Source organism: Bos indicus, chromosome 11, assembly GCF_029378745.1.
Source record: "Bos indicus isolate NIAB-ARS_2022 breed Sahiwal x Tharparkar chromosome 11, NIAB-ARS_B.indTharparkar_mat_pri_1.0, whole genome shotgun sequence".
NCBI lineage: Eukaryota > Metazoa > Chordata > Mammalia > Artiodactyla > Bovidae > Bos > Bos indicus.
This window is the reverse complement of record NC_091770.1, coordinates 97,391,111-97,404,369: the sequence shown is the minus strand read 5'-3', so window position 1 is coordinate 97,404,369 and position 13,259 is coordinate 97,391,111. Positions and strand designations below refer to the sequence as shown.

Genomic DNA, 13,259 nt, shown 5'->3' with positions numbered 1-13,259 from the left:
CATCATACATTTCTTCCTTATTTCTTTTTCTAATTTTGATCTTCACACCAAGGCAACAAGTATTCAAATTAATTCTGTATACAGATAGGTATAGATAGATAGGTGTATATAGATAGGTATATATGTAGGTTTTTCTACAGATAGAAAAACAAAGGTTTTTCTCCTCAAACAATTTTTCCAAATCAGGTATTAAAATACATCTTCTGAAAATATTTATAGGCACTTAAATTTTCAAGAATTTTTACTGAAATATAGTTTACAATGCTGTGCTAGTTTCAAGTGTGCAACAAAGTGATTCAGTTACACTTACACACACACACACACATTCTTTTTTTACACTCTCTTCCATTATAGGTTAATCTGAGACACTGAGTATTGTTCCCTGGGTGTCCTTTCTGATTATCTATTTTATATACAGTGTGCGCTCAGTTGTGTCCAACTCTTTGCAGCCCCATGGACTGCAGCCCTCCAGGCTCCTCTGTCTATGGAATTTTCCTTAATTTCTCCCCCCGCCCACCCAGATAGCATCCTTTTTTAATGCTCCATGGGATTCATGAAGTATTCATAAAGAACACTTTATTCAGCAATACTTGGGTTGTTTCCAAGTTGAGCAAACAACTGTGAGCAGTCATCACCATCCCACCCCCCACCCCCGAGCTTCCTGTGGCGGTGCCCAGCCTCCCACATCTGTTCTGACACTTACGGCAAACTCCTCGGGAGTCACTTTCAGGACATCGAAGACAACGGCGTCGTAGCTCTTGCTGGCATAGTCGCAGCTCTGGCCCTCCAGAGAGTCTGAGCTGCTGCTGCCCTGCGGAGGACAGGGAGAGATGGGGCCCCCTGAGCAGTCTGGCTGACTCCACCATCACTGACGCCCACACCTCAGAAGTGAGAGCGGCAGGACGGAACAATGATAAGCGCTTCTGCTGTTCAGTGCTGTACTCCATTCCAGGCACTGTGTTAAGCCCTTCATGTGCATAATCTAACTTAATTCTCATAACAGCTCTCTGATGATGCACTATTATTAGTCCCATTCTACAGATAAGGAAGTAGAGGCCATGCCCCTTGCCCAGCATACCTCAGCCAGGAAAGTGAAGAGCCAGAGGCAAGCCCAGTCGCGAGTCTCCCCCAGTCACTCTACCCCAACTGCTTCCGGCTGCCTGTGGGTGACGGCTGAAAAGATACAGCCCACCCTTCACTCCTTAGGAGGCCTGAGGGGATCACCTGTTTTGTTACGTGTTTTTAAACATCACCTGGTTTCACCTTTATTTTTTCTACTTGAAGTTCATTGCAGGAAATTATTATACAAAATGTCAAATTGGCTCTCAAGGCTTGTTTCACGTAGGGGCCACTTGGAATTCAAAGCCTGTTAGCTGATGAGGTGAGAGGTAACGCTGGCTTTGGAGATGGCGTGAAAGTTATACTTAGTAGAGCCCCTTGTTAAGAAGAACACCGAGAGGCCGGCATGTAAAGGAAAGGTCTTCCGTTAAAGAGCAAGTTAAACTCCCCAGATGTGGCCAGTTTCATGAAACCCAACACTGCGGGGATCCCAGAACCTTGAACATACCTTCCTTTCAATTTTATTTAATTTCACCAAATTCTACTTTGGGGAACCAGTCGAGCTTACCACCCCAAAATTGTGCCCTGTTCATAAACACTTTTATTCGTTTCAACCTGTGAAGAGGGATTTTGTGGTTTCCATTAACCTCAACATCTTGGACTGAGATTTAGAGAATATGCTTTTATTAATTCCCCTTTATTTCACTCTTTCCAAAATGGCTATATCTGGAAAAACTTTGCAATCTTACTGGAAACGAGAGGGTTTTTAGGCCAGGGAGGGAAACCAATAGTCAACAACTGAAAATGTGAGGTTACAAGGAGGAGCTGAAACTTAAACCTGTAGACTTCAATAGTCCTGTGTCATTTAAAGGCTTACAAATGAGTCTACTATACCAAAATCTCTAAAATGATCTTAAGATGCTCTGAGCTCTGAAATCAGACAGGCCTGCTTAGAATGCCTGCTCCAAGCAAGCTGCAGTCTGACTTCTTCAGTTCGCTGTGCCTCAGCGACCATCGGTAAAAGGGCACCATTAGAACCTACTCCCCGGGCTGTGGCACTTGTATAAAATGCAGCTTACAAAGCAGCTGGCAGGATCCCCTCCCTGGGTGACACTGTTTCAAGGGACCTGGGAGTGGAGGGTGAGGGGACGGCCATTACGATAGGACATTCTCCCCTGAGAAGAATGTGTGCTGAACTTCTGAAAAGTAATCAAGACTAATCCTGAGTGCTTCTGGAACTGGCCGTCTATTCGATCGCTCAGTCTCATGAACTCCGAACTCTGAGCTGGCGGCTACCGATAAACCTCTTTGCACGCCCACGATCCCCTCCCACGGAGCAGCCTGGAGCAGCTGACGCAGCTGACTTTCTTCCAGGGAGTGTCGTGTCATCGTGGTTGGGACCAGTGGCTCCAAAGTCACAGAAGCCTGGCTGTCAATCTCTGCCAGCTGTGTGATCTGAAGTCAGTTCATCCACCACTCCTTGCCTCAGTTTCCTCACCTATTAACTGGGGGTCAAACAACAGCCTGTGCCTGCTGGGGTTATTGTGAGGATTAAATGAGATCATGCCTGTGGAATGCACCAAAAAAGTGCCCGGTATATGAAAGTGAAAGTGAAGTCCCTCAGTTGTGTCCAGCTCTTTGCGACCCCATGGACTATAGCCTATCAGGCTCCTCGGTCCATGGGATTTTCCAGGCAAGGGTGCTGGAGTGGATTGCCATTTCCTTCTCCAGGGGATCTTCCCAACCCAGGAACCGAACCCGGGTCTCCCGCATTGCAGGCAGACGCTTTACCGTCTGACCCACCAGGGAATATAGTAATACAGCTGCCCGGTATATAGTAAGCACTAAATCATGGGTGGGTATCTGCATAAATATGTCACTCAGTCACCAAAATGTATTGAGCACTTCAATAAGATATGTATTCGTTCATAGGTTCATTTGACACATATTATTGAGCACTCACCACTCTCTGGATACACTTGTACATGCATATTCGTATAGATACATATATATGTACACATATACAGCATGTATGTGTGTGGTTACACTTATATGTGTATGGATGCATATGTATGCTGCTGCTGCTGCTAAGTCGCGTCAGTCGTGTCTGACTCTGTGCGACCCCGTAGACGGAAGCCCACCAGGCTCCCCCGTCCCTGGGATTCTCCAGGCAAGAACACTGGAGTAGGCTGCCATTTCCTTCTCCAACACATGAAAGTGAAAATTGAAAGGGAAGTCGCTCAGTCATGTCCAACTCTTAGCGACCCCATGGACTGCAGCCTACCAGGCTCCTCCATCCATGGGATTTTCCAGGCAAGAGTACTGCAGTGGGGTGCCATTGCCTTCTCCGATTCATATGTATAAACAGAGACTAGAAAAGAAAGAAGTTTTACTCTAGATGGAATGTAAACTGTAAATGGAAATGGAAGTCTGATTCCTCCAGTTACCAAACAGAGTCCATTCCTGGAATTTCAGGTTTTATAACTTTCCTGTAACACCCCATTGCACTTGCCCCAAACACACACACTCATACAAGGGGCCTTATTAATCACAAGCTGCCCCAGATACATTCAGTGGTGGTGGTGGTGGTGGTGGTGATGATGATGCAGTAACTTTATTTAAACCTATATTGGCGCCATCTGGGAATTTTAACAGGTACCCTTAAGTCTGCTTTCAGAACCACAGATCAAACTAAGGAATTTTTTTAAAAGGGTGATAAGCAATGGATTAACCCCTGTGACTTCTAGCTGATTGCACAGGCTCATTTCAAAAGCCCAACTCGACTGGGAGGGCCTAATGAGAGCAGAACTCAGAGCTCCCCTCTTGCCCATTTGTCACAGGAGCCTGGCGATACACATCTGACACGACGGACTCCCCGAGCCTCAGATGACACCCCGCCCTCTGCCCGCCTCCGGTCCATTATGGAACTTGAAAACCAAACTCCCAAACCTCTAGGGCAGGGGCCGGAGCCCAAGCCACTCTCGACCACCAGCCCTTACAGCCGTTTCCTCCTAAGCAAGGTAAACATGAGCGCAAGGCCAGCTGGAAACCCTTCTGTCTGACTTCATCCTGGAATGTGCGACTTACTTATAATCAGCCGCAGCTTGGCCTGGGGAAGGTCTGATCCCTTCTTGCCACCAAAATGGAATGTGGCACTTGCTACAACTGGACGGGGCAGGTATTTGCTTTTCTTTGAAGAGAACGACTTCAGAAAACACCCTGATCCTCAAGGCTGACTGCCTCCCAAATCTCACGTCTGGCGTGGCCGAGGCCTCGGGAAGGCTAAGAATGGTGGCATTCACAGAGCCCTGCAGCCCCCAGGCCTTGACTCAGGGGGCCTGGGTCAGATGCAAGGGCCCCTCCCCACAGCTCCCTCCCCGCCAGCCCCGTCCTCCCAGCGCCGTACCTGTGGAGTGGCGGAGGTGACCAACACGCTAGCCATCAGACCATTCCTCTTGTACATAGTCTCCAGGCCACAGAGAGCTTCAGGGCAGCCTCTGTCGGTGACATAACCTGTCTGGAGAAGTCCTGCAAGGCAAAGGCACGCATAAAAACCAGCCTTCAAATCCAACCTAATCCCACCCTGGGAGAGAGCTGTGCTGGACTCGAGCACGTGACCCCAGAGGATACCCTCAAAGAAAGGTTACAAGCTGTGGTCTTCAGGCTAAATATGGCCCACAAATGTGGTCTGTTAGGCTTGTGCAGGTTTTAGGAATTTTTTTGAAATTAATCACCAACACTTAAAATGGAAAGGTTTCACATAGAATTCTGGGTTTCTGACTTTCCTGGTGGCACTGGGTCCACTTTCCTGCGTGATGGCCATCAGCTGGACTGAGCAGCGCTGCTCCTCGTACTGAAGGGCTTCCTAGGGGCGTTCCAGACTGCACTTGGCCTGGGTGGCCACTTGGGAGCCTGCCTGGCCCTGCTAGGTGCCAGTTTGTGACCTCTGTTTCAGTCTACTGTCCTCTAAAGGACCAACCCGCCTTACACATCTCAAGGAATTCAACTGATGAAATAACTTGAACTAATCAAGGGATAAAATCTTAATATACTGGAGACTTTATTTTCACACTTATTATTAAATGTTGGACTATATCATGAAAATGTTTTCAAGAAATCATTTTAAGTATACAGATCAGTGTTTCTTACAGGTGAAATGCTAAAATAAGCTGCTTATAACAGCTAGGGAATATATTTTTAAGTTTTTTAGAATATTAATAATTAACAACACAAAAAATGTTTAATTTATGAAACAAATATGTTCACATAAATTTGGGAGGGCTTTAGAAAGAATCAATATTTGAGAAAAAATCTGGTTCACTTACATTACATACACTGTATTATCCTTTCTCAGCATTAGGTGCCTCGTACTTTAAATCTGTGACAAACTATGACAAATTTTTAAAGGGGAAGCATTATTGTAAAATGGAAGAATTATGTAGTCCTAAAGGCTGTATCGCTGTACATTTAATTGATAATGTTCTACTTATTCAGACTTTTGAAGAAACAGCCTCTCTTCAATTAAACATTTTTGTAATGGAATGATGTAAACTGAAGTGATAAAGACTGTTATTAAAATAAAATGTTTATACAAGAAGACAGGTGACGAAGACAAACTGAATCTACCATGTTCCCTATGTACCAGAGTGTTTCATCAATAACAACATGAGTACTGGCTAAGACTTGCAGAAGTCTCACCACGGGCCATGCGCTTTACCTCCAGTAACTCCTCTAACCCTCACGACATCCTCGGGTGGGTCTTGCTACTACTCCCATATTCCATGTGGGAAATCTGAAACCCAGAGAGATTAAATAATCTGTGCCCTGATATCCCACCAAACCATCATCATTCAGGACCCAGCTCAAATGTCCAGCATCATTTCCCCTGGTTATCACACCTGAGCCACTCAAACCAGAACCACTGTTCACCTGCCAATGAGTGCATGCCCCTAGTAGGGCATTTATCACATCACCAAATGTCAGAGCACTGCAGCCACCACCAGCTTTTTAGCAGGAGAGAGCCCAGGACATAATGGGGGCAGGAAAGGAGAAGGCAAAGGGGCCGCCTGGAAGCCAACTGCAATTATCAGGCAGGCGACAAGGGGCCTCTGCGCTAAAGTGGCAGCAGTGATGTCAAAGACAAGCACACAGGCTGAGAGGCAGTAAGGACAGAAACACAACAGACACTGATGGGGGGAGGAGAGAACCAGCTGAGGATGCAAGACTTCTGGCTCGAGGTACCAGAGGATGCTGTGCGCCTCATCGAGAAAAGGAACAGAGGCGGTGTGGCAGGTTTGTGAGAAAAGATGATGAATCTGATTTAGGACATGCTGAATCTGTGCTGCCCACGAGAAAACCCATTCTGGGGAGCACGGTCAAACCCAGAAGTCTCTGGGAAAGATGGGCTGGGGGTAGATCAGAAAGAAGAAAGTACCAGCCCAATCTGGACTGCCTGTTATCATCCCGGAGCCCTCAGCCCATCACAGAGCCCTGTGCCACCAGGAAACAAGTCAACAATCAAAAGAGGAGGTCAATGCAACCCGGGCTCTGTCCCCATACGTCCCCAAACCACTCCATCTTCTTCTTCCACCATCTCCTCAACCACAGCCAGTGGGCCTCCTCCCTGCCCTCCTTTATCCCAGAACACTCAAAAGAACTAAGCTGAGCTATAAATGACACCTGAGGCTCAACTAGGGAAAGCTGAATATGGATATTAGATGACCCTGAACTGCTACTCACTTTCTTTGGAGTGATAACAATATGGAGGGTAAGGAGCAGAAGGGCTTTATCCTTAAGTGATGCACCTGACAATTTAGAGGCAAGTGAATTTGCAACATACTTTCAAATGTATCTGTAAAATACATGTTAATGTTAACAACTGCCATTCACCAACAGTTCTTTGTATCAGTCTCTCAATTTTCCTGAACGCTTGATAATTTTCATACTAAAAAAGAAAGAAGAAAGAAAGAAAAGACTGATCAGGTAAGTTTTTCCTCAAAGTTCAGTTCAGTTCAGTCACTCAGTCGTGTCAACTCTGCGACCCCATGGACTGCAGCACGCCAGGCTTCCCTGTCCATCACCAACTCCTGGAGTTTACTCAAACTCATGTCCATTGAGTCAGTGATGCCATCAAACCATCTCATCCTCTGCCGTCCCCTTCTTCTCTAGCCTTCAATCTTTCCCAGCATCAGGGTCTTTTTAAATGAGTCAGTTCTTCACATCAGGTGGCCAAAGTATTGGCACTTCAGCTTCAGCATCAGTCCTTCCAATGAACACTCAGGACTGATCTCCTTTAGAATGGACTGGTTGGATCTCCTTGCAGTCCAAGGGACTCTCAAGTGTCTTCTCCAACACCACAGTTCAAAAGCATCAATTCTTCAGTGCTCAGCTTTCTTTATAGTCCAACTCTCACATCCATACATGACTACTGGAAAAACCATAGCTTTGACTAGACGGACCTTTGTTGGCTTCAAAGTTAGGGTTAGGCCAATTTCATGCCAAGCCACTGACACCCAGCCCTGAAAACACACAGGGGCTCATCCTCACCAGGGAAGATGGCACCATCCATTTACCCGTCCATCTATCCATTCACTGAGCTCCTACTCCGTGTGCACCTTGTTCTAGCCAGGAGTTCCTACTATTTTTTGTACCTTGGACCCCTTTGGCCATCTGGTGAAGGCTATGGGCCCCTTCTCACAGAGACATTCTTAAATGAATAAAATAAAATTACACAGGAAACCAAGTATACACATGACTATGCATGAAGCAAGTTATATTAAAATTCAGTTATTATTTTCAAAGCAATTTATAATGTAGGAATATATATATTTCTTCAGGTAAGGTTTTATATATATATATATATCTCATTGTATTAAATAGCAAGATCTATTGTGGATCTAATAACAACCCTAATTTCAAAGTAGTCACAAGCATAAATATTCTGAGGTGAAAGTGAAGTGAAAGTCGCTCAGTCATGTCTGACTCTTTGTGACCCCATGGACTATATGTCCACGGAATTCTCCAGGCCAGAATACTGGAGTGGGTAGCCTTTCCCTTCTCCAGGGGATCTTCCCAACCCAGGGATCAAACCTGGATGCATTTCAGGCAGATTCTTTACCAGCTGAGCCACAGGGGAAGCCCAAGAATACTAGTGTGGGTAGCCTATCCCTTCTCCAGTGGATCTTCCAATCCAGGAATCGAACCAGGGTCTCCTGCATTGCAGGCGGATTCTTTACCAACTGAGCTATCAGGGAAGCCCAGTTTCCTGAGCTTCTGAGGTGCGTGCCCACAATAACTACGTGGTATGGAAGTAGCTCCCTGGTAGCTCAGAGGTTAAAGTGTCTGCCTGCAATGTGGGAGATCCGGGTTCGATTCCTGGCTCAGGAAGATCCTCTGGAGAAGGAAATGGTAACCCACTCCAGTATTCTTGCCTGGAGAATCCCATGATGGAGAAGCCTGTTAGGCTACAGTCCACGGGGTCGCAAAGAGTCAGACATGACTGGGCGACTTCACTTCACTTCACTTCACTTCATGGAAGTAGCTATGATTTTATTGGTGACAAAGTCCCAGGTACTATAAATATTACTGTGATTTATTATCTATGTTAATAACTGAGGGAGATGCTAAACTTCAGTTAAAAGTCAGGGAAAATAAAAATGTCATTTTTTCCCATCCAAATTCAAGGAAAGCTGGTCAAGAACCCTGTTCCAGATGCAGGGAACACAAAGTGAACAGGTCTTGCTCCCTGAGAACTCAATCCCAGCGCAGAAGTCAGAAACCACATGTGGACCTAGAAGGCAACTCAGATCTTGAGGGTCTTCAAGGAATAAAATAGGGTGGAAGATGGTATTTGCCAGGGTGGTCAAGGAAGGACTCTGAAGATGCAGCATTTGAGCTGGAGTCCTAGGAAGGAGTCAGCCATAAAAACCAGTCAGAGTGTTCTTCACAGAGGCCACAGCGAGTGCAAAGCCCGTGAGATGCACAGGAGCTCAGCAGGTTTGTGACAGAGAAAGACAGCCACAGCTGGGGGGTCGTCAGTGGAGGCAATGGAGAGGCTGGGCCCTGCAGGCCATGGTGGGGGGTTTGGGTTTTACCTGGAGGCCTGGGAATGATTTCTGAGCAGGCGACTGACAAGATCCGATCTCACTGTTTTGGAAGATCATAGTGGCTACTGTGCAGAAAACTGGCTGGGGAAAAAAAAAAAACCTGTCTGGGAAGCCAAAAATATGGGCAGTGAAACCCAGCTGGGGTAAGAGATGGGACTGCTCTGACTGCTGGCCCCAGGGAAAAGAGCTGGATCTGGGAGGGGTTCTGGACGTGAGACAGGTAAGACCTGCTGATGGGCTGCACGTGAGGGGAGAGGAAAAGAGAGGAATCAAGGACGAATGACTTCTACCTCTGGAGCCCTTATGAACGGATAGATGGTGGCCCAAGAGCCACCTAGTGCTCAGAAGTCCATCCATTCGTTGGCTCAACACCCCCCCACTGAGACCTAGAGGACCAATTCTGGGGACCAGAGTCGACGATGGCGCACCCCTGCCCTCCAGGGTCCTGCAGGGTAGTGGGGGGAGAAAACCAGCAGGGAGCTACTCTCAGGATACCTGGTGTAACAGACAGGTTCACCTTGGGGGCTTAAGACACCACTGAGAAGAGCAATTGCGCTGGTCTTAAATGGATGAGCAGGCGTGTTTTCAGACACGGGTGGGCCGTGGGCACTCTGAGCATGTGCAGAAGCCCAGAGGTGTGAAACAACACTGAGATGCCAGAGTGCCAGGAGCACAGGGGGCAGGTTCCCCCACCTTCACCTGACTCCAGCCCCTGCCCATCCTAGACTAACCCGGGTGTAATAAGCCAGGCAGTGGTCCCCATGGAGTCAGCTTTAACAGATGGACCTAAGATTACAGCCACAGGAACAGCATCTTGCCTCCTGGTCACTCCCTTGATCCTTCAGTAAACTTGGTGACCCTTTCCCCAAGCCCTGTGCAGGGGAGTCAGACCAGCCCCCAAGGAGCTCACTGCAGTCTGACTGCTGTCATCCTGACAATCTATTAGACATTTACTTTGTTTCAAGCTTTGGCTAAGGATTTAAATGCATTAAAAAAAAATCTTATAGATGAGAAAACGGAGTTTCAGAGAGAGAAACTATGCTGTGACTTGGAGCTACATTCTCACACAGCTGCCTGCCTGCGCCCCCTGCTGGACATGGAGGCAGTCTGGCGTCAAGGAAAGGGCTGCTGCTGCTGCTGCTAAGTTGTGTCCGACTCTGTGCGACCCCATAGATGGCAGCCCACCAGGCTCCCCCGTCCCTGGGATTCTCAAGGCAAGAACACTGGAGTGGGTTGCCATTTCCTTCTTCAATGCATGAAAGTGAAAGTGAACTTGTTCAGTCGTGTCCAACTCCTAGCGACCCCATGGACTGCAGCCTACCAGGCTCCTCCGTCCATGGGATTTTCCAGGCAAGAGTACTGGAGTGGGTTGCCATTGCCTTCTCCAAGGGAAGGGCACCACCCTGCTAAGTTTGGCCAGGCTGACCTGTGCCAGACAAACCCAATCTCCCCACCCTCCCTGTACCTCCCTCACCTCTTACACACACACACATACTCACACACGCATGCACACACGCTCGCTCACTAGCTAAGCTCCCTGGAAACAAAGCACTGCAGGCAGGAAAAGCGGTTCTCATGATGTAACTTCGCAGGAACGTGGCAGCTGAATCAGAACCACAGAACCGCCCGCGTCTCTGGTTTCTGTGTGACAGACTCCGGTCTCGCGTGTGTGGGCTCTCAAAGAGGGAAGGGCAAGTCCCATATGGGAGGTTGGTTTCCTTCCAGGCTTCAACGTCTCAGGTTCAGAAAACCAAGGAAATAACAGGAGACAGTCTGCTGCAGACCACTGGGGAGAAGGCAGAAAAACCACTTTTTCCTGAGCGTGTGGAGGCTGTTTCAAAGAAAATACACACATCCGGGAACATTCGGTAACAAGAGAGTGCTGTCTTCCAACTGTTTCGGACAAGCTCAGAGGCAGACCCTGAGCCCCGTGTCCAAGCCCGCTTCCTCGCGTGACCGCCCTGCCCTCCTCTGCAGGCTTGGCCACAGCCACTCCATCTTCTGTGTCTGAACCGAAGATGCAGAGGACGGAAGCAAAGAGGGTTGTGCCCACAAGCCGACAGTTCATGCCATGTCAGGAGCAACGAGTGTGTGTGCTCTCCTTCTCTCCTCTCTCCGGACGCCTCGGCACGTCCGTTCTGTGTTACCAAGAGGTCTCCCCTGGGGTCACCATCATCCTAGAGCTGGACCACCTGCCAGGAGCCCAGGAGAGGTGCCCCGTGAGGGCTGGCAGCACTATGGCTCCCTTGCTCCGGCCCTCTCCAAGCTGGCCCAGCCTCCTCCTGGCCAGCAGCTTTGTCCGGCGGCTTTCAAAGTGAGGCCCTGGCTACATGAGCACGTGAGGCTCAAGAGGCCGTCCCTCTGGGCCAGGTTCCCATGTCCCACCTGCACCCGCCGCCACCCCTTTCAAGCCACCACCACATGTTCAACATCCCACATCTCCTCTCCTTGCTGAGGGCAGAGAGTGGGCTGGGCCAGCCAGACGGCTGAGGAGACACCGCTGTGTCCCAGGGCCACTACGGCTGAACCCCCGGCGGGGAGAGAAAGCGGCCGTGCTGGGCAAGAGGGCTGGGTTCCAGACTGAGAGTCCACAGACAGACGGAAACGAGAGAAAACTTGTGAAACTGAGCGAACCTGGAGAAAAGGACCAGGCAGGGCATCCCCCTAGGGAAGGGCAGCCCCTACGTATACGGAGCTGACGTGGGGCCACCCCCGCAAAGGAAGACGACAGCACGGACTGAGGACTCCCACCCCTCACACGCTGTGTGCCAAGACCAGGGTGGCAGAAACCAACCAGGGCCATCCGTCCTCTGAAAGTCCAGCCGAGGAATGCCCCCTCCTGGCAGGGAGAAGGGCTTCCAGAATTCTCTACATAAAAGTAATACATGTGCACACTAAAATTACATAAACTGGATAAAAAGGGGTAAAATAAACAAGAAAAGTCCCCATGACCCACCCCTAGTTCCTGTCCCCCAGAGTTAACATGTTCACACAGTATGGGGCAGCACTTGTGTACGTAGCCACACACGGATAGACACGTGTGTGTGTGTGTGTGTGTGTGTGTGTGTGTGTGTTTACACAGCCTGAGGTTCAATAGCCCCACCTCCAAGAGGCTGACAAGCTACAACCACAGTAAGACCGGCAGGAGCTAAGAACAGGACGGGCACAGAGCAAGCTCTCAGGCGGGAGAAGGAGTAGGTCACCTCTGTAGCTTAGAGAACAGATAAACCAGGATCTCCATTCTCACCCATCACTGACCTTGCGCCCTGGACAAGTTGCTTGACCTGGCCAAGCCTCACTTTCTTCATCTGTGAAATGGGGAGAACCGGGGTGCCGAGGGCACAGACGGTTGAAGGGATGCACAGAACGCTGCACGTGAGAAGCGGCCGTGGCACTGCATCTTTAACGACAACTGCCACTGTCATTCTCCTGGGGGCAGGGTTGGGCGAGGGCAATAATGCTCTCAGTATGAGACACAAGAAATCACCCCGAGGGTAAGGCAGTGGGAGGAGTGTGAATGAAAAATATGCAATGGGGGCGAATGATGAAACCTGGAAAAGGCCGCCAGTCGGTTCACAGTGTGGTACCTAAACTAATTCACCAGGTTAACCTGATTACTGTACTGTGGTTACGTGAGTTAACAGGGAGGTTGGGTGAAGGGTATGTGTAAGTGCTCTGCCCAGTTTTGCAAATTCCTGTGTAGAAAATTACTTCAGAATAAAAAGATAAATTTAAAAAGGGATCCTACACCCTCACCTCCCACCCCATAGGCCACCCCTCAACGCACACACATAAGCTCCACCACCAGGCCTGATGCCAGGGACTCGCCATTGCCCACACAAACCATGATCTGACGGTTGCGCTCTGGGGCATGGAGGTTTGGGTATTTTACGCCTGTTATGTGTGGGCCAAACACACACCATCTACGGTTGACAGAGGATGGGATGGAGGGCAGTTTCCTGTAAGGAGCAGCGGGACCCTGCCTTCCTCCTAGTCCCTGCCAAGGGCAGAGGAAGCACTGGTGTGGCTGGGGACCGTCCAGGTCACTGACTGGACCCCGTCTGTCAGGAGCATCGCCAGGTGCCATGTGGCACG

At 48.9% G+C, this 13,259-nt stretch overlaps 1 protein-coding gene across 12 annotated transcripts in view; it reads right to left on the bottom strand.

Moving 5' to 3' along the window:
- The window catches only part of RALGPS1 (Ral GEF with PH domain and SH3 binding motif 1), a 303,143-nt gene that overhangs the window by 265,663 nt on the left and 24,221 nt on the right, over positions 1 to 13,259 (bottom strand). For all 12 annotated transcript variants that reach the window (XM_019970864.2, XM_019970862.2, XM_019970867.2 and 9 more), the window contains exons 3-4: positions 4,466 to 4,587; positions 704 to 811 (exon numbers count right to left, since the gene is read on the bottom strand). In XM_019970864.2, coding sequence (XP_019826423.1) covers positions 704 to 811; positions 4,466 to 4,522 — 165 coding nt within the window. In that variant the 5' untranslated portion in view covers positions 4,523 to 4,587. The remainder of the gene's footprint in view (positions 1 to 703; positions 812 to 4,465; positions 4,588 to 13,259) is intronic.